The sequence below is a fragment of the Falco punctatus genome (genome assembly GCF_963210335.1).
Source record: "Falco punctatus genome assembly, chromosome: 8".
Classification (NCBI taxonomy): domain Eukaryota; kingdom Metazoa; phylum Chordata; class Aves; order Falconiformes; family Falconidae; genus Falco; species Falco punctatus.
In genome coordinates this window covers 60,137,894-60,159,123 of record NC_137588.1, presented here as the reverse complement: position 1 = coordinate 60,159,123, position 21,230 = coordinate 60,137,894, and the positions used below count along the sequence as shown (strand labels likewise).

Genomic DNA, 21,230 nt, shown 5'->3' with positions numbered 1-21,230 from the left:
GCAGGCCTGGCAGTGGTCACAGTTGATGCCTACAAGCACTGGATATTCCACAAGTTGAAGACGGAATACTGACTTGTTTACCTGAAGATAATAGGACTTCGGGGTATTTCCTCAGAGAAAATATAAATTTTAATATAATTTCATAAGCTTTGGAGGTTAGCTTGTCTTGTAGCTTCAGTGATATCAGACTTCTTCAAGTAGGAGCTAGATAGAAAGCTGTTTAGTTTTTGCCAGCGTATGTAAAACAAGACTTTTCTATCTGCATTGTAGATTGTTTGTGGACACTTCCAGATTTCTTGTGCTTTCTGCAGTCATTCTGGGGACTGAATTCTCATTGATATTGATAGAGGTTCCATGAACAGGACACATGCAGGGATTTCGAGTGTAGAAGCCCACAGTGTGGAGTAGTGAATTGCTTTTAGTTTGGAGATGACTGGGGGAGATGGGAAGAGCAACTGTACATTAAGGGAACAATTACAGATCTTCTTCCCGGTGACACCAGTGAGAGATTTGCCTTCAACCTTCCACAGAAGAAGATTTCTAGCTTTAATTTGGGACAGGAAAGGGGTTTTTCAAAAGCACTAAAAGCCAACGGGAGCTTGTTCAGCTGCTCCCTATGCCTTTAAAAACCCCTACACCAAAAGTGATAGCTAACAACATGAAATGGAAGTAAATAAAATGCATTTTCATTGCTGTTTTGAGTTACATAATTCTTGTTTCTTGATTTGTTAGTTGATCTGAATTTACATGGATTTAATCTATATGGTTACCAAGAAAATCATCAGTAAACATGCAAATTATAGCCACAAAGCAAGCAGTGTGCCTGTGTAGACCCTAAGCTGCTAGCAGAGGCAGGTAACAAAGGTTCACCACCCACAGCCATAAGTCTCTTGTCCACACCGACCAAGTTAGATGGCCATTTCAGCAGCTAATAAACGCTCCCAGCTGACAAAAGTGCTCAAGGACACCTAGGACCTAGTCACAGACATCAGTCAAATGTCACCCTACCTGCACGGAGCATGTTCCTCCTGTTTTTCGGAATATCGGAGCAAGAACTACCTTAGCTGTAGTTCAGCTGTACAGGGCAAGATTGCTCCTGGATGGTTGCGTGCCTCTCAGATCCTCTCTGGCAGTAGCTGCAGTAAGGGATGCAGCGGGACAAGGACATAACAGAGGGTTCGGATCTGCTCAGTGCATCAGAAAATGACTCCCTGTTGTATTTGCATAAGGTCAAGGCCACAAAGCCCAGATACTGGTTTGATATCATGGTCAGACTCTTAATTTCACCTAAGACTCCTAACACAGAGCCTAGCATCTTGTGTTGGGCTAAAGTATTGCCTCCAGAAATTATCTGTTAAATCAAAAGGGGATTGCATCACTGATCTGGTTAGGATTAACCAGTCTCACCATTAAAAATCCATGGCTGGCTTTACTGGATTTTATGTAGCTTCAACTTCCACCCATTAGAAGAGGGATACTTGCACATTTGGTCTGTTCAGTTTAAGAACTTGTTAATACAAAGTATCTCCTCCCTGCAAAGGAATCTGATTGCCCCTTGATCCTCATTGTAAGCTGAACAGACTGGGCTGTAAGCCATTTTCTTCCTCCCTGAAATAATTTTTTATGGCCCTTCACTTCAACATCTTTAAAAATGTGAACAGTGGAATAGTTTGCAAATTTTTAGTTGATCTCACTTAATGCCATATGCAGATACCAGAATCGTAATCCTCCTTTTATTCATTACCCTGTTCTGCATGGGATGTGCCTGAGATGAGATAATTTCAAAAAAGAGACTGAAAAAGAGGGGGAGAAAAGGAAGAGGGCAAGAGGAGCATGCAGAGTTACAGAGTTTACAATTAAAACCATGTAAACCACAAAAAAATCAAATGCAAATGAACCCTACAAACCAAGACAATTAAATACGCCAAACTCCCAAGTTTTGGGAACCCCAACAGCAATGTTACGTGCTCCGTTGTTTAAGAAAAGACTTAGCAGAGCCCCCTCTGTCCTGCAACTCTCCGCTAAAAGTATTGCTAGGTTTTTGTGTGTTGAAATCCTGCAGTGGAAGTTTCTTGGGGAATTTGGGTTCCACACTAACAAAGTGCTTGCACATCTTCAGCCACAGACCCCAGAACAGGACCCAGAGGTGCCTCCTCTTGAGACAAAAAGGGTTTCTTGGTAGTAGTGGAAGTAACCACAGGTAGTCGAGGTTGTTCTTATAGCCAAAGAATTGCTATTTCCATCAGATCAACAGCAGGTAGCAACAAATGGAGCTTGGCTGTGTTTGTCTCTGCAAGTTGCAAGTTCTTCTCTTGTTTGACCAGATGATATACAGGAGCTTTTTTTCATTTCTAGGGCTGCATCCTTTTTTCCTTTTTTGTTTTCGGCCAGGTTTTTCCTCCCTTTGAGTGTGCACGTGCAATGCAAATACAGAGTGGAGAGCCAAATTAGGACAGGGATTTCTCCCTCCTTCATGCGATAAGGCACACGAGGCAACAGGCTGTCTCAGTACTGTTAGTTCACGCAGCAACATTAGCAGCAAATACTGTTCATTCCCAGCTGCTGTCATTGGTACCTTTACCAAATCCTGACGTTATCATGCGTATCTTATGGGTTTGGGAGCTTTACAATATTTTCAAAGTCCGTAAGTGACAGAATCCAGTATAAAAAAAGGTCAATATATTACTGTTGAAAGTTTTTTTTTCCTTTTTTTATACAAAAATTAAAAAGATCAAAATATATCACATTATTTACATATTGTGCTTCGTGGTTAGAGATCACTGAAAAAAGAACACACAAACATTTTAATCAAAGAGAAACGCTCCATTCGTTACACTTACTAATCTTATTGTTAATATTATAAGGATTGGCATTCAGATTTAATATTAACAGTACAACCAAACGACTTACCACAGAATTAAAACATTTTATATGCTAAGGGCGTGCTTACATTCTAACTGAGAGTTTGCAACCAGTTAGTAACATGCTTGCTATTAACTTGAACTGTTTCCGTGCACCACATGTTTGAAACTGGGTTAGTAATTCCACTCAGCTTCAGTGTCATATACCCTTGTTAGAGAATGAGGTTACAGCATCCTTCTGCAAGTCTGGATCAAATCCTGATCTTACGGGGGGGGGGGGGGACACAGGTTCCTCCTCATTCTCCTGGGCTGCCTTTAGCACTTACAACCCCTGGCTGTTCTGGGTGCATGAGACTGTATGAATTACCTGGCCACCTGCACCCAGGTCACTGATGCGAGCCCTGCAGCAGCGTAGTGGTTGTTGATAATTACAATGGCAGAAAAGCCTTTGTTTGGAGAGAAATGTTTTCCAACTCAGGGACAAAGAGGTAACCCAGCGTAAAAGTCTCAGCTAGAAGGTGTGGGCTGAGTAAGTCAACACGAGCATGCTTTGCAGGGTGGTGCAGTGTGTGCACGAGTAGTTCCTAAGCTGCCTGGGCTGTAATACAAGCCTGGCACAAGGCACTGCTACCGACGGTGTGAACAAGAACAATTTTTCATGCTCAGCGAGGTTCTGGAGCGGTGTTCCTAGCACCAGTCTACACTCTGGGGAACAAGACATGAAGCTAGTGGAATCCTGCTCTCCCAAGGCATGACGTTACGTCTGCCAGGCATATAATCTGCTGTGTAAAGGAGTGCAAACGATCACCATGCAGCAAACAAAATTACTCGGGACCTGTTCAAGGATATACAGTTACTATTACTACTGTACCTTATGCCAACATCCTGCTACTGGCAGTCCGTCTGGGCCCTGCAAAATTGAATTTGCAGATTTAATTTCTGTTGACAGACCAAAAAACCTGAAGCTCAATCTTCACAACGATGAAATGTTTAGTAGCACCGTTAATTACCATGCAAAACCCATTTACTGTATGTGCATAAAAAAAAAAATGCAGGCAATGTATTCTGTGTGTCTCACAGCACAAAACTGAATACAACCCAGGGTAAAAAAAAAAAATAAATAAATCCAAACCTACACTTCCTTTTTCTTTTAAACAAAAAAGATGTGAATAAATATAAAAATATGGAACCACAGTTTAGTTAGCTTCATAATCTGCTTTATAAGGTAGTGGTTTTTGCAATCAGATATATATATGGAAAGCATGAGGCAGAAGTGTATTTTTTTGTTAATGTGTGCTTTTCAGTTTGGTGGACGGTGATGTAATTTTTTTTTTTTTCTTCCCGGATGCTAACCTAATTGTGTTAAATTCGGTCCTGCAGTACTTAGTTTCTTTAAGAAACCTGGAGTTGCTGAACTGAATGAAATAGGATGAGTTATGGGCTATGCAAAGGGAGTGAAAATATTTGTCTTTTTCTGATGGAGATACAAGAAACACATACAGAAATCAGAAAGCCAGAAGAGCTTACTTACCAGGAGGAACACACTGAAAAGGAAGGAGCCCCTTAGAAGAGGAACGGACTATGTATGACCAACTCTTTCAAGATACTTTAGAAGAAATAGCTGACTTCAGCTGCCTTTTCCCATGCTGGATTTTTTTTAAGGCTCTTGGATCTCTGATTGCATGAATTTCTGCATGTGGAGCTACAGAGAGCACACATGCACTGACCCTGCAGAGCCACCTCCAGAGTAACTAGGGGTGGGAAGCCAGGAGGATGCCTACGCAGCGGAGATGGCTGCTAGTGCAAAAACAGGTCAAAAATGAATTTTTACACTTTTTACTGTATATGTCAGTCATCACGTTTTTTGTATTCTGTATTGATTTTATATGTAAAATAGCCTATGCCCAATAAAACAGATGCAGTGAAGTAAGGTTACCCTGTCCAGCTACTCATAGTGTAACAGGTCAAGTTATTTCCACGTGCTTCCCTATAACATTAGTTAGAAAACATACATATTTTTCTGCTGATACCAGTCAATATTTTGGTCCATAAGCATTCATTAAAAAAAAGTGCAGCTTGCACGTTTGCATGAGTTGTCTGGGGCTGAAGGGTAAAGGGGACAAGGTGCAGAGCAGATGTTTGACCTAGAAAGATCCTGACCTGCTGTCGAAGCACATCCTAACCCCGATGGGCACAGGGTTGATGTCTGCCCTGGGCTTTTTTTTTTTTCTTCCTGTGCACTTAAAAATAATTATTTTGGCCACCATAAAATTCCGTGCCTTTCTACTGTGTTTCACTGGAGCGATTCCAAAATTACGTACAAATGTAAAAAGAGCTTTGCAACCTGTGTGTAAGGCTCATGCTCATGCTTCTGGACTGAAAGCCATTGCCAAGAACCCAGCAAGCCTCCACTGCGTGGTGGGGTGGAGAACAAAAGCAACACTCCCAACCAACATGCAACTCACCCTCACATCTGTAAGCAGGAAGATGTGCAAGTGCTTTACTAACTAGTCGGGCAGCAGTTACATATTGGAGAATCACCTGCTGCAGTTTACAACGCCTTCAATACAGATAGGACTCGTGTCTTCTATATAGTTAAGATGGGAGATACTTGGTAAATGTAGCATCTCTGATGAGTAAATAGGAAGAGCTGTAGTGGGCCTGCTGCTAGTAATTGGTTTCTTTGACACATACGAAAGTAATTTAACTTTTTGAAAGAGAGACAGCTTACTGCCCTTTTGTTCCTATGAAGACAACTGCAAATCATCTACCATGCAGCATTTTCTATGGCTAAAAAAAAGAAAATAAAACAACGAACCCTTAACTAGTTGTGCAGAGCCCTTTCGGGGAGCAGAGCACGAACCTTCCTGTGTAACTGCTGGACTTCAACCCGCGCGGCGGGGCAGCGCTGCGTGCTGACGCAGCAGATGCCCTTCGGCTGCCGAGTGCCGCTGACCTCTGCTCTGCAGAGTGTTTTTCAGAAAAGCTTTTCAAAACCCTGGAGACACAGGGCTGCAGCACAGGCACGAGGGGAGCCAAACTGGGCTATAGGTGCTGAGAGAAACCAGAACTAATTTTAGCATCTGATACCACACAGCGGGAAGCATCCCCCACGTGATCTCCCATTGCTTACACTCCGTATCTAAAGTCATTTTACTGGGAGGAAGAAGGCACAACACATTGGCATCCTTCCCTGAACGCCAGAGTGAAACATCTTGTTTCAACTCTGCTGCTTTGCGTCCTTCTGGGAATCCTGGAGGGGTTTGCTGCTCAAGACAGGGCTTGGGCACAGCAGAAGCACACACAAGCCATGCGAGAAAGGAAGCGAGCAGATACCGTACCAAAGGGCAGGGCACGCTCACCCCATCCAGGCCTGGTACACCTGGGTCCCTTTGGCTGCCTGCAATGCTACCATCTCCCTGTTCGAAAAAATAACTGCTTGGTGAGAATGATAAAGGGCACGGGAGTTACTCATTTTAGCAGAAGAGGAGGATGGCTCCAGAACTTTACACCTCCATTTCTGATGACATGGCAAGTCAGCAGAGTGGTTTTATGGTGAGGAATTCACAGACACAGAGTCTGTCATCTGGGGAAGATCTTCTACACACAAACCAGAGCTTCATGTTTGTAACGGCGCAGCAAAAAAGACAAAGGCTAAATCATCCAGTATGTTGAGGGAGGAAAGGTGATCCGTCAGAAATGAAAAAATTAACTGTAGGTCACATTCAGTCTCCAAGCAAAATAAAGCATATTGACTGAGGGAGCTTTTTGCTGGTGTGGCAGAGCTACACAACAGCTTCGGTTGCCACAGCTGTGCTGGCAGGGTGAGAAAAAGTCAGACAATTCAGCCAAGAAATGGGTTTTTGGGGCAGGTACCTGGCATTACTGGCTACGTGCCTCGGAACTAAGGTCTAACAACTACATTTCAGTAGTTCAGTTCAATAGTTGATACAACTCACTCTTTTCTTCCTGCAGCCTCAAAGCATTTTAGGGAGAGGATCTCTCTGGTGTTAGTCGTTACATGAAAAATAGTAACGAAAGGGAGGTAAATCTTACCAGGCCACATCACTTCATGTAAACCAGTGTAGGTTTGTTTTGTTTTGTTTTTTTAATTTCCTGGGCCCTTTCAAAGGAGTGAGAGGTTCTGGAACTGGACTTGGAAGATCCACCTTTCTCAGGCTCAAAACACCCAGGAGCTTTCCTGGAAAGCCTCTCTGTGGACCCGTGGCACGGCGGGGGCCCGCGACCTTGTCTGGGAAGGGACCAACCTGAGCTGTGAGCTGCTCTCAGGCCGAGGAACACGGGGAGGTCTCTTCTCCCAGCGGCACTTGTTGACAGCCTGGGGAGCTCCAGCTCATCCCTCACGGATCTTTGGCTGGACTAAGATGCCATCAGCTCAGCCCGCTTCCCCACACGGGAGAGCCGGAGCCAGGCTCGGTCCTCGCTGGGTGAGGGGATGGAGCCGACCCTGTTCTCAAACCGCCTCCCATCCACGGCGTGGAGTTACTCCCCCATTGCAAGTGTACCCAGAAGCCAGGCCGGCAGGTTGACCAGGGCACGCTGTCTCCTAAGAGCCTTACCGAAGCCCATTGTTCCCGACTACAATAAGAAGGTCTCTACACAAAGATTCTTTATTTTTACTGCTATGGCTTGCTCCCATCTGGCCAGTGTGGAGCCCTTGCAGCGAGTAGTGAACTTCCAGCAGTGCAGATAAAACAAACCATTAAGAAAAGTGAGAAAACAATAACCATCTGCTCTGATTTACTGCAAAATAAAGAACTACCAAGTCCTCCCTCCTCTTCCCTGGCTGCAAAGCTGTGTCTCCCCGTCAGTCCTGGCAACGCACGCTTAGGGTGAGTGAAATAAAAGACGTACCACAGGACAAGGCTGATCCAGTCCCGGAGGGCCTGGTTCCCCCTTCTGCCCTTTGGCTCCTTTTCTCCCCGGTAATCCTCGCTCACCCTGTTGGCACAACAGGAAAATATCAGGAACAAGAGGGGAAACACCTCGGCTTTAAGTCGCACAGCACTTGCAGAGTCGCACACCTCACCCAGCATAGGGACACTTGCGCTAGTGTAACCTCAGCTGAGTGAGTAAATCACTGTGAAAATCTTCAGTTAAAGCTGGGTGGAGATTTTTTTAAGTAGTTAATTTTATAGCACAATGACTAAATGACTGCTTTCTGCTAGAAACCAGGTCGGTGTCTGACTGGGATCACCAGCTTCCAGCCGCTGTGCTCAGCCGGGCACCCCTTTATTTAAGGATCCCTGTAACAAACCCTTTGGCTTGGATCCATTTCCAAGGTCTATAAACCAAAACAAGCAATTTTTGGAACCTGGACCTGTCAGCCTGCTCCGTTCCCCCACAGTGGTTGCGCTGGTGGAGTTAACTGCACGCTTGAGTTAATTCAAGTGGGTAGGAATTAACTGCACGTCCTGCCCTACACCGGGACCGCGCAAATACTTGTGCTACAGAAAAGGCCTTACACAGCAGCGACCTGAGGAACACTGCCAGGCTGGGGAGGGAACCAGCACCCAGGGCCAGCATCCTGCCTGCTGGAAAGAGGGGCCTGTCCTGCCCCCGTGGGCTTCTCCGGAGCCGTAAGCCACTTACCTTCTCGCCTCTTTCACTTCTCTCTCCTTTCTCTCCTCTGAGACCCGGGAAACCCTATCATAACAATTTTTAAGGTGGTGGAGGGAAAAAAAGATGGTAAGTTTAGTGTGCAAACATCCTGACATCTCGGTTCAACACGAGCAATCTCCAGGGATCAACCCATCCTCCCATGGTGAAGATTATGACATTTTCTTCCTGTTGACTTGGTATGTCAGCAATTTCTTGGGAAGGCTAGTGCTTTACCATACCCCAGTATCATTACAGCTATTGGAGATTTTCCTTTCACCAATCCAACTATTCTCAATGGGAAAAGGACCCCCCCGCAGCATCTTTAGCTGAGCAGTTACTGCTGTGCAGTGGAAGCAGTTTGGCAACTGGCCTGAATTAAGCCCTTTCCTGCAGACATCATTCCATAGGCATCGTGTTTAAGGGAAGGTAGTCTATGCAGTGTTAGATACATATTTTCCGACAATCTCAAGCAATTTGATGGCCTTTACATGCGTGTTGTTCGTGCTTCTACATATCACAGTTAATGTTTTCCATACTCACGTCCAATCCTGGCTCCCCTGGCTTTCCCTGCAGTTGTAAAAATAAAAATTAAGATGTGCCGTGTTGAGTTTGGCGTTGCAAACTTACTACCAGTTGGTGAAATACAGTAGGGACAGCATGGGCTTGCCCAGCAGCCCCTGGGGTTCAAGGGGAGCTCCTGACCACGCATCGGGATAGTGCCAGTACGAGCCCAGCTCGGCAGTTCTGGCTGGACCCACCATAGCAGGATTTTACAGCCCCTATTTTAGGATAACACCACAAAGTCACCACTCCTTTCCCACACCAATGATTTACCTTCTCTCCTTTGGTACCGGGTAAACCGATGAGCCCTGGAGCTCCCGGGAGACCCTTAAAGAAAAAAAGAAATAAGGCATTGGCATGGTTGCTGTAAGGCAGGTTTCTGTCAACAGCCAGAAACGAGATATGGGAAGACAACTCACAGCAGGTCCTGTGTCACCGTGGTCCCCTTTCTCACCACTGTCACCTTTTTCTCCCTTTGCACCATCCAAGCCCTGCATAAACGAAACGGTATCAACCATGAAGACCTGGCAGCTCTGCCCAGGAGAGCCACCCCACGCATCTACCGCCTCCTACCACGTTTCTGGGATGCTTATACCCACACTGCTGGTAACGTTTTTCTCTTGACCGAATCATCTAAGAAAACAGTTGAAAATACAGGTTTAAGCCTGCAGGTTTGGAAACCCTGGCTGGCATGTGCTGCCGGCCGTCAGGACTCTGCTGGAGGAGGGTTTAAGATCTTCAATATGTTTGGAAGGAAAACCAGCTTGTTTTCCAAAACGCCAACTGCTGAACAGCGCAACCAAGGGATGTGTTGTCACAAACAGTGACAACAAAATCAGTCCCTGGAGCTGACAGGCCTTTGTGAGCCTGTAAATAATGCACTGGCAGGCAGGAAACAGTGGGTGACATTTAATTTATTGACTTACTTTAGGCCCCTGGATTCCTGGAGGACCCTGCAGGAAACACAATGGTGCATTTGAAAAAACCAGAATTTAAAAACAAACCCCAAAGTTTGCTTCCTAAACTATTTCTTCCTCAAATTATGGGTGACAATGGCCAAATATTTCTTTTCAAGACAGGTGGCAGTTTATTTGGTTCTTCGACGTCAAATCAGGGGGAGGAGGAACGGAAAAGGACCACTTTGCGTAACATGCAACAATAAAGCTCTGTAACATGAGCTTTGGGGAGCGGGAGCCATGCAAAAGCTTTGCTGAAGCAAGTGACAGCAAGCTCCGGAGGGCAACACCCTGCCACAGTGGCCCTCCAAGCCTGGACAGGGCTGGGGACACTTCCCAAGTACAAAAGCTGCCTGGATTTGAAGCATGGTCTCTCCAAGGTACATCTTGGACACAGGGGAGGCATGCTGACATTCCCGATGCCTTTGACAGCTCCTCAAGCCTTTTGGAGCGTGGTAGATATCTGCATAAAAAAAATTCTCTCTGTGTTCGTCACCACCTGCATCCTCTCCCACTGCAGCTGATGGCAAAAAACTTTCTGACTTGGGCAAATTTATGGGAATACAGGGACCATCGTGATGGGGAGCAGGTTTTCCCATCCCACAAGGTTTTATCTTTTCCCTGTCCCAAGGAACAACTTGGTTATTTGCAAAATGTGCCACACATGCTGATGTGCTCTCCTAAATCAGTTGCTTCCACCTCTCCAAAGACAGCACACAACCCTGTAGCTCTTCCCTGATTTTTTTCCCCAGATTCACACAACAATTAAACAGAGCAAACCACCCTCAGCCTTAACTAATCCCATGCAATAACAAATCCACAGCAATGCTCAGTTGCACGAGCTGCTTTCCACAGTCCTACCATAGGGCCGGGTAATCCAGGGGGTCCAGGCTCAGGTATGATCTGCACAAGGGAATTAAACGGCACGTTAACAGGGCTGGGCACAGGGAGAAGACAGTTTGAGAATGAAAAAAAAAAGCTCACATGGCCCAGAATCACGATTTAATGCCCTCTGATTCAATAGCTTTAATCAAAATATCTGCTAATCAATGAGTTGCTTGTAACATTTATAAATAAATTAATCTTCAGCACATGAAGCAGGCTAGCCTCCGAAATGAGCGGCATGGCCCATGCTGCTCTGTGTATTTGCCAGCTGCAAAATGAATGTAATGGAAGATGACACAGTCTTCTGCACAGACCAGAGGAAACCAGCCTTTCTGATAAAAAACCCCCAAACTAAAACCCAAATACACCCCCCCCAAAGAAACAACAACAACCCCCTCCAGAATAAAGTTAGAGCTCTCAATCAAAAACTATTAAAACCCGTAACTTTTTTTTCCTTCCCAAGCAAAAGGCATGAATAAGGAAAAAAGGATGTAGAAATCCTATAAAACTGCAAGGAGCCCAATATGTTTTTAGAACAAAACACAATTATAAAAGCAGCATCCAGTATCTCCACCATCAATGCGAAATCTAAAATAACTCGGTAGTGCTGAGCACGCAGCGTGTTCTTCCCTAATGAACAAACCCCATTTAGATGCATCTGAAAGTTCTTGTAGCAAACAGTTGGGTTTTGCTCCCCTCTGCTACGCCGATGGGTACGGGACTGGAGGCTCCGAGCCTGCACGCCCTGACTTCACCTGACCCCACACTGTGGAAGAGGCTTTATGTTGCCAAGATCTTACATGATTATTCTGCAAACACGGTGACCCGGTGTCTCCTTTTTCTCCTTTATCTCCTTTTGGCCCTTCTGCTCCCTAAAAGACAGAGACGTAACACTGATGTGGTGCATCTTCCAGGAAAGCAAAAGAGAACAATATGTTGGTGTTCCTCTAAACTCCAGCCTTGGCACAAGCAAAGCTCATGTTCATCCCCAGGGAACTTTGAGAAAAGATTTTTCTCCTCCTTGCTACCAGGATAGATCACCTGCATAAGCCGTTATCATCATCATCATTAGTAAAGAAAATTCAAAGCTCCCACATCCTTCGGCTCCCCAGTAATGCCGTGGGGACAGGCCATTGCTTACATCAGCAGACCTGGCCATATTCTGAGCATTTGCAGAAATTATTACATTGAAGAACCAAGCAGCTGACATGCAGGGACACAAAGAGGGACGTACCGGCGGACCCGCTAAGCCCATTTCTCCTGTCTCTCCTTTCTGTCCTGCGATCCCTGCGCTGCCCTGGTCACCCTTCGCTCCTTTTGGACCCTGGAAGTTTACAGAAAACCATTTGCTTAAGAGAAAACTGTGTCTCTCCCTACCCCGCAACAGCCATTTCTGTTTTTCTGCTGCTGCTCTTCATATTGCAGCATGAGCTCATGAAAACATGTTTTAACATTAAAATTTACACACACCAATTTTGTGGGCACAGCAGAATTTGGCTGGGCTGCAGGAGGGATTGCAGCCATTTAGGGTTGGGAAGGTTTACAATAGAATATGAGACAGTGTCTGATGAACCACTCGTAAAAGGAGCCCCTTTAGCTTGGCAGATGTAGCAGTGAGCAGCATCTGCATGCTCATAGCTGAGCACAGGGCCATAGGCAAAGGGTGATTAATTCAAGGAGATGCAGCTGAACATTACATCACATCAAGTCTCAGCCTTGCGCCTGGCAGGCTGAGATTTGATTTTCACAGCGACAGCTCTCACAGACACACAGTAAACTCCTTTTTAACTCGTCTCCTGCAAGTTCTTGCTTGATCCAGCCATGCCCCACGCACCTTCTCACCATCCAGTCCAGGGGGACCCGGCAAGCCCAGCTCTCCCTGAAGCGACACAAAGAAAGGGGAGCCCGTGGTAAATTAAATCAGGAAATCACCTCGGGAAAGCATTGCGCAAGGAAATACGTTATTCACATGTATCAACAACTGTGGTTATGGATTTGCCATTGCGAGGTTCAGGAGCAGCAGCAAGGAGGTTTCAGTGATGTGCTGGCATCACCAGCTCATCCAAATTTGTCATCTGAATTTGGATGACATGAAGAGCTCAAGAGGCACCGAAATCCTGTCCCATCCTGTTCTTCCAATAAATGCTTTTCTGTAAATTAAGTTCTTCTTTTAAAGAAACTAGAGCTGCCTGTAGGTTAGTGGGTTACTTGTGAAGCGGGGGGACAGTGAGGTCCCGCTCGGACACAGCGCTGGCGCAGGAAGCAGCGCACGGAGGGTGGCTGGGCACAGCCTGTGGCACTGCCAGCCCCTCCTCACAACTGCTGCTCCCATCTACTTCTGCTTCCCACCGTGTGCAACGAGGAAGTCTCAGAGGGGCCAGGATTTCACCTGGCAGGTGTAGGATTGGGAGTGGATTCATTCCTGGGACGGCATCCTCTGGAAGAAGCTTGAGACCAGACACAGGTCAACAAAACTTTGGCTTTTGGATGAAAACTTCCTTTTTCAGCCAGAGGAAGATTTCCTTTACCATGCATAGCCTCAAGTTCTGCAGGCAGCGCTGCCTGCCTTGCTCTGGCTTGGGAGACACTTGCTACGTGAGGAGCCACTAAGGACCACAAAGAACACCATCTGGCACGGCAGAGGTTGGACTCACCTTGGGACCTGGAGCACCTTGGGGGCCCGGTGGCCCTGGGGGACCCGGTGAGCCCTGAAACACAGCAAACAAAACAGGTATGAGCATGTCCAACGGGAACACGGCACACTATCCTTGTGCTGCTGGGGATGCGCTGGGAGCAGCTCCCAACCACGTCCTAGAACAGGCACTTGTGTCACCGGGGCTGCCCAAACACCATGATGAGCTCAGCTGGCACAAAGTGACCGGAGGGCCCCTGCAGCACACAGGTGATGTTCATGCAGAAGAAAACACGACTGGAGCTAGCTGGGTGTACAGGTGCAGCGGTATGTGCTAAGAGGCAAGGTGCCTTCAGCTGGAGGTGTGGCCCCAGATCCAGTGGCCTCTCTTGGCATTCTCCCCCCTCCAGCCAGCTGACCTGGGCAGAACGGGGAGAAGCATCCTACTGAAAGCAGTGACAACCAGCCGGGGAAATGCAATTAAAGAGGGGAAACGAAGGTGAGCACTAAGAGCAGGAAAACCTTGCACACTTAAATAAGCTGTTTTTCTTGGGCACTGCTGGGTGCAGAGCCCAGGAACTGCCCTGGGATGAAGAAATATTTTGCAACTTGCCAATTATCTCTAACAGCAAAACTCACGGTCTTGCTCAGCTGAAAAATAAAACAGCATCAAATCCTCAAGCACCTTTTTCTATGACTGCATACTCAAACACTGTTACATTTAACCACGCTGGAAGCCTTTCCAAAGCTCTGTCCACGAGACAGGTGAGTGGGCAAACACGGAAAGCAGGAAAAGGGCAAAACTAGCGAGGCTCAGCAGCGTGCCCCTCAGCCATCTCCACATGCAGGACACGGGAGAGGGTCCAGGCCCAGCAGACAAGTCTCCAGACATCTGCTGGAGCCTCTCCACCCACTGCACTCCACACACTCCACTCACGAAGCTGCACGCCATGCAGATATCTGGCAAGCGGTAATTACCATCACTTTGTGTATCCCTGCAGCCTGTTATAAAACAATTAGAATAGTTCTCAAATATGTCTGTAATTAAGTATTTATTCTAGTCAGCTTCTTTCATCTTAATGAAAATGGCAGGGTGCTGCTTAGTCAGGATAGGGCTCGGGCACCATTTCCCTTCCTCCTGCATCCTGACCGCTGCTTGTGGATACACCCACAGCTCCGCACCATGCCCTGGGAATAACACCCCACAGCTGGCAGGTGGGTTTTTTTTAAATTATTTTTATTATTTTTTTTATTATTTTTTAAAGTAATTGGGCTGCTCACACATTGCATCAGGTGTTTTTTGTATATCACAGGCTACGTCAGGTTGCTTTCACCTGTAGAATATTATCTCGCACCCCACAGCTCGGTCCCACGAGCCTGGTACCCAGCCTGGGTTCACAGCCTCGAGTTTTGCCACCGTTTTTGCTGGTACTTCCGAAATATCCTCAGCTCCCAAATGCAGTAAGCTCTTCCCTCCTGGCCAGCTCCGTGCTGAGGCTGAGGTCTCAGGAAGGAGAAGCAGGACAGGCACAGACACGGTGCCACAATGTCACTGTGGCAGAGCTCGGCAGTTTTTCAGTCCCCTCCCGTTCACCCACAGGAACCGGCGTGGCCTTGGTGCGGGACTGACCTTCAGCGCATCCAGGATTCGGCCGTCGTAGTCGATCACTACGGTGTCACCCTGTTCCCCTTTCAGGCCGGGGGGACCCTGCAACCAGGGATGAATCCTATTTAGTTTTTTTGCAGCATGTGAGACAGAAGCAGGTGGTATGAAAGCAAAGACCAGACACTCAGGGTCTGGGGATTATCACCTTACAAATACTATCAATGTAATCAATTCCTAGTCTGACAGCTGTAATTATCATCCAACCAAACCTCACAAGGGCTTAAAGTTGGAGGACGGAGAAGTGCACAGAAATCCTCACTTGATTCCCCCTATTCACGGCTTACCTCTTGCCAACCCCCCCCCCCCCCCCCCCCCCCCCGCAACCCCAAAGGGTCACAGGATGGTCATCTCGATAAGAAAATTGGACTTGACTGCATTTCCCAGAGCTCTCTCCTGTGGCAGCACTCAGTACCTACATAATCGTTTGTTTAAATATGCACCATCTCGATTTTCTAGCACTGAACTGGTCCCAAAGCGGTTCAGCCAGGTACAAAGCAGGGATAAGTAGTGGGGAACAGCTCAGGTCGAGGCAAATACGCGACTCCGAACTGAAAAAGCAAAACCCTGAACATCCATACCCGGGGTCCAATGGAGCCAACTCCTCCCTTCTCACCAGGTTCACCCTGAAAATCAAAATCATATTTTTGGTTCAAAGAGACCAAGGGAAATACAGGCTATTTATCTTAAAAAATACTGTAACTGCATGAGATGCCAAGGTATGTTTTAGATTAAGAAAAAGTATGGCACTAAAAAGGAACTGCTTCTCCTAGAAAAAAAAATTATTTGACTTCAGAGCAAATGTATTTTGCAAAAAATAACATTGGTGTGAGATAGTTGACACAGGAAGAAAACGTCTCGTTGCAGAGGGAGCAGCGTGGCCCACGCGGGGCTGAGCCACCCGTAGCGGCGATGTGCCGTGCCGTGCTCCGGCTCCGCTGGCTGCTCCACGCGTGCCAAGCTCTGGCTCTTTGTGCTGAAGTTTCACATGGCTCTTTGCTTTAGGCTGAATTTTGCGTGTGGAAAGCTTCAGCCGACACGTTTAAACCATTTTCAAGGGCAAATTTAAAGAAAAGGGCTGTGCCAAATTTTTCCTTTCCCCCTCCCTTCTTCCTTTCCCCTTTTTCACCCCTTTGTTTTTCCCATTTTTTTTTTCTCGGTTCTGGATGGGTTTTTTTTTTTTTTTGAAGTTGGGATGTTTTGCAGAGCTGTAGCGCTCTCACAGCAGTGACCTGAGGTTCAGTTCAGGATTTAAAGTAAATAAATAAAATAATAATAATCATTAAAAAAAAAGTACCTTTTGCCATACCCATGGAAATCCATTTGCTGGCCAAATTAAATCCCTCCAGAAAATAAAGGGAGTGGTATAATTGCTAAGACTCTCCATAGGAAAAGTCAGTTCAGCAGATCCCAGGGGGAAGAAACCAGCACTGCTGCTATGGTTTTAGAAGAAAACTGGCTCAGGGTCACCTTAGCCCATGTTTCTTCATGACACGCAGTGTCTGGCCCAACAAGGAGCCACGACTGATACAGAAAACACGACTGGACCCAAAACCTACTAAATAAGAAGCAGCTGAAGGGGGAAATAACAGCGTACAAACGCTGTCCGGGTCTCCCCATCACCACTGCACGGATCGAGACTCTCTCACTGCGTTTCTTGGCAGCGGTGAAGGTCGGTAGAACAGGGAGACACATGAAGTGCTCTGGGCTTTGAAGCGATACTGCAGCCATCAATACATTGGATCAACATGGGATCAGAGGTTTAGCTCTTTTGGGGGAAAGAGAGGCAACTCAATGAAAAACATGCAAAGAGACTATTTTAAAAACGCTTATACTGATCTCTGCTTGAATCCAGCTTTGGCTACATCACCAGGAAGAGGTAAAATGCTACTTAACACCCCCCTGTTTTGTTCCAGTTTGGGCGTCTTGCAAGCCTTTTAGAAGGCGAAGACCTAAAACACCTACTCAGCTGAAACGCTGTGCCTCAGCAGAGCCGTGCCCAGCTCCCCGGCTAATGGACTTTTATTTACCTTGGGTCCTGGCAAGCCATCTGTGCCGTTCTCTCCCTTGGGTCCCGCGCTGCCTTTTTCTCCCTGAAAAGAGGACCATTTCGACAAACGCTATACGGGTAGGCTGGAGAACAGATTTCTTCAGGTTACAATTTTCTTGATTTATCTTTACTTTTACATACGTGAGCGAGCAAAGCTCTGCTTTATCTGAAATAGTTCACATTGCCTAGGTGCAAAAGGAGGGTTTTGGAGATAAACCCAAAGCTTTCAGGCTTAACCGTTTGGCTGCGGGTGGTACGTCCAGCCCCAAGTTAGCCCCAAAACTGCAGCAGCTGGAAGAGGCTCCTGCAGAGAGCCCGCTGCTCCCTGACCTGGGCAGTGCTAACCCACAGCCTGAACCCCAGCTCCAGGCCACCCCCAGCAAGACCCCCCCAATTTACTTCTGCAAGAGAAGCCTCTAAACAGCAATTCTCAGAAGTTTGCGTTTGCTAACTAGAAGAGCTACCATGGCAGAGCGGTGTGCTGTGCTCCTCTCTCTCATTTTTTTAGTTCTTTTTCCATGTCAGGGGAGAAATGTGCTTCTCAGCCTGCCCCAGCTGTGATACTGTGCCAAGACACCAGACAGCAAAAGATGCTGCCGAGCACATACATTAGATGGACACCGAGCAGAACTTACCTTAGGGCCCATAAGTCCTGGTTCCCCAGGCATCCCGTCATCACCCTGATGAAACAAAACATACAAAGTGACACACAAATAGCTCGTACACACTTATCACTAGGCTCCAACACACCATCTGACCCCACCGAGTGTTGCACAGACCCGAGACCCACCCAGGTTTGCAGGAGGCCAGGGGAAAGCTGCAGCAAGGAGCCCAGCAGGCTCCAGCAGGTCCCCTGTGCCTGGGGAGGCGGACGGGCATCTCCCAGAATTTGCTTACGGCAGGCCCTGGGGAAGGTGCTCTCCCACCTTTACTAGAAATTAGATATTTAATCCATTTAGGCTTTTGGGGTCCCAAAGACTCCCTGCAAGCTGCCACCCATCCTCATGGACTTCAAGTCACCAACACACTCATCTGCCAGGAGGAGATGTTTGTTTCCTGTGTCATGCTTTGCTGTTCTCCTGCAGTAAAAACACTTTGTACGTGCTGAAAAGGTTAATTTTACTGGCCAGTTATGAGATTATTTTTTTTTTTTAAGCTCAATTCTGGCCTGAAAAACACACATGGCCACATCTGCCTTGGGGCAAAGCAGTAAGAGGGAAAGGCTGGGCCAGTCAGTGCTTTGGCTTCAGTTAAAGGCAGTGATTTATCTGCTACTTGATGGCACCACCAGAAGAAAATGTGGAGAGCTTGGACGTGTGAATCTCCCGCAGTCGTCAACACCCAACCCCAGCAGCGTGCCTGTCCTTAAGAGAGTGAGCAATATGCACGAGACCAAGGTGCTGTGTGGCGATGCCTGTCCCAGGAACCTCAAACCCATCCCGGGGGCCCCTGGGCAGATAACAGCCTCCAGCCACTTCTCAGTTCAGCTTTAATTATTGGAGCAAAAGAGCTCAAGACCTACTGCTTTGTTTGGCATTTGCTTTTTTATTCTTTGTCTATTGGGCAGATGTGATTGCAGCTTCTGGCTTGCTTGCAGTAATGAAAACCAGGCTGCAGGCAGAGCCATGCCCGTGCTTCGGGGTCGCGTGGACAAGAAACCCAGGGAACACAAGGGCGGGCTCAGTATGGACTACCATGACCACAGCTTCTCCATTGGTCTCTGGCAACGGTTTCCCAAGCTGAGCACAGAGAAAAGCAAAGAAGGAAAAATAAAGTAAAATAAAAAAAAAATCAACATTTTACCTTTTTCCCTTGGAAACCAGGTTCACCCTTCGACAGCAACAAACAGAGAGGAGAAAGAAGTTTAGGGACATAACAGAAAATACTACCAACGGTATGGATAGTCAAACTTAATTGTATAATTAAGATATTTAGCTTTCGTTGATCACCTTTACATCCCCCCGCCCCCCCCCCCAAAAAAAAAAAAGCAATAAAGCACATTCCCACAGCACACCAGCTTCCAGCCCCCCACGGCTCCCTCCACCCCCATTTCAAAGTTTTAACATGGGCAGTGGTTGTGATATTGAGTAGGTGACATACTCGGATGTTTGCAGCTCCAAGTTAAAGGATAACGCAACACCTTAGAAAATTTGTATCTGATATATACAGATGAGTGCAAGTCCAGTGCAAAATACCTATGTTCATCCCCATGCCTCTTATGCAGCAATATTTCAAGAGTTCATGTTAAAATTGGACAAATAACAAGTTACTTATTACCCACCTTTGGTCCTGGAGGTCCCCTGGCACCCTGTTGAATGTAAGAGTAGTTGGGATACTTCTTATTGACAATAGAGTTTAACAGGCTAAAAACATTTCCAAAAGTACTTTAAATCCCATTAAAAAAAAGGACACAGATGCCAACTTCTCATCTTCTCACAGCCATAGGTTCTCTGTGCTCCCAGTAAATAATAAATATTCTTTTACGGTTTGTGTATTTTATGTATAGGAAGTACCTTTTAATCCAAGCTAGACCTTAGTGAATTTGAGTTATAATGCCAGGAGGATTCAGAGGGGCAGAAGTGGGGATGCAGGAGCAGTACATCCCTCCAGAGGAGCCAAGGGGACAAAGTCTGGCTTCCTTTGTCCCCAGGGCACAGGTACCCTTAGACAAACATCCATTTTAGGGCATCTATAATTTCCCATGGTTTTTTTTTTTTTTTTGGCCTCCATAAGCAACCAACACAAGCCTGCTTGCTGCAGCGAGCTGAAGGGTGATGTAAAAGCGAGGGGGGAGAGGGACATGAACACACACGGATGCTTCTGGGCAATACTGACCACGAGGCCGTCCTCTCCCGGCTCGCCTTTGAAACCCTGCAAAAATAAGAAGCCCAACATTGAAACTACTACCCTTCATTCTCCAAAATGCTCAGCAATAATTAGAATGTTCAGCAGCATTATGTTTTAGCCTGTTTTTTTATGAAATTGCCAGTGATCTGGAGATTTGCAACAGGTCATCTAAAGGCTACAGATGGGGGAAGAGATCTCCTCCGGGCTCTCCGAGTTACAACCAGCACCTGCAGATATGTGGTCCAGGTCCAGCTCTTTGCTCCAAAGCTGAAGGTGGAAGGTCCCCTCCTGCTCCCCTGGCCTCATGCCCCACAGCTTTGCTGTACGAGCAGCTACCAAGCCCAGCTGCTGGCTCAGGCTGGGGACCCAGCAGCTGGGGTGGCAGCACCGGGAAGGGACCACCCTTCACCCTCCTCTCCCTCACTGGGGTGGGAACTGCCTGGCACGCGCTTGCTGTGCATCTCCCGTCCTTACAGGGGGGCCTGGAGGTCCTCTTGGGCCATCTTTTCCCGTGTCACCAGGAGGCCCCCGAGCACCTGGGGGTCCTGGCGGACCAGGGGGGCCAGTGGCTCCATCTCGACCTTGATCACCCTGGAAGAAGTTCACACAGACATGGTGAGAGGAAGCGGCGTTGGCAAGCGGTGGCCGCGAGGTGCCTGCAACACATGCACTGGATCCCTGGGCCACCAGCACCTTGGCCTCTGCTGGCCCACAGAGATGTAATTCAATGGGGAAGGTTGGAAGTGAGCTCATGGCTGATTCACACCCTTTAGGTCTGGTTCCTTCACCAGAATTCTGCTCATTGCCTTCCAACGAGGTTGTATCTCATTACACCCTTGCCCAGCGACTGCTTACATGGAAACTACCGATTCTATGGTGCCCAGAAATAACCCAGACCCAACAACATGCTGGCATGGAGCATGCACACACTTCCATAGCTGCGTGCATCACACCAACAAACCCCCACACAAACAAAAAGTAGCGCTTAGTTATATCCTTTCTATACAGCCAGTGTCATAGATTAACATCCAGCATAGCTCGCACCCTGCATTGCTTGGATGCAAAAGAAAAAAGCAGCAGCTGTACCTCCATGTGACTGCGAGGGTTTGGTGGGTGGCCCCGGAGGGGAGCACCCCACGGGGCGCCACCACCC

The 21,230-nt window shown here is 47.1% G+C and overlaps 2 protein-coding genes across 8 annotated transcripts in view; one reads left to right on the top strand and one right to left on the bottom strand.

Moving 5' to 3' along the window:
• Positions 1 to 4,787, top strand: part of HNRNPAB (heterogeneous nuclear ribonucleoprotein A/B) — a 29,960-nt gene extending 25,173 nt beyond the window's left edge. For 3 of the 7 annotated variants that reach the window (XM_080398513.1, XM_080398514.1, XM_080398509.1), the window contains one exon: positions 5 to 710. The gene's annotated coding sequence lies outside the window, so the exon portion shown is untranslated. Of the gene's footprint in view, positions 1 to 4; positions 711 to 4,241 lie in introns of those variants that run through there. The other 4 variants (XM_080398517.1, XM_080398512.1, XM_080398516.1 and 1 more) reach the window with 2 other exon arrangements.
• COL23A1 (collagen type XXIII alpha 1 chain) overlaps positions 4,269 to 21,230 on the bottom strand; it is a gene marked incomplete at its 5' end in the record, with an annotated part of 187,878 nt that continues 170,916 nt past the window's right edge. The window contains 20 exon segments of the mRNA XM_080399322.1: positions 4,269 to 6,280; positions 7,737 to 7,823; positions 8,475 to 8,528; positions 9,024 to 9,050; positions 9,318 to 9,371; positions 9,464 to 9,535; positions 9,971 to 9,997; positions 10,862 to 10,903; positions 11,686 to 11,757; positions 12,120 to 12,209; positions 12,720 to 12,764; positions 13,540 to 13,593; positions 15,148 to 15,225; positions 15,762 to 15,806; positions 17,211 to 17,273; positions 17,866 to 17,910; positions 19,034 to 19,060; positions 19,512 to 19,538; positions 20,066 to 20,101; positions 20,552 to 20,668. Coding sequence (XP_080255448.1) covers positions 5,852 to 6,280; positions 7,737 to 7,823; positions 8,475 to 8,528; positions 9,024 to 9,050; positions 9,318 to 9,371; positions 9,464 to 9,535; positions 9,971 to 9,997; positions 10,862 to 10,903; positions 11,686 to 11,757; positions 12,120 to 12,209; positions 12,720 to 12,764; positions 13,540 to 13,593; positions 15,148 to 15,225; positions 15,762 to 15,806; positions 17,211 to 17,273; positions 17,866 to 17,910; positions 19,034 to 19,060; positions 19,512 to 19,538; positions 20,066 to 20,101; positions 20,552 to 20,668 — 1,491 coding nt within the window. The 3' untranslated portion in view covers positions 4,269 to 5,851.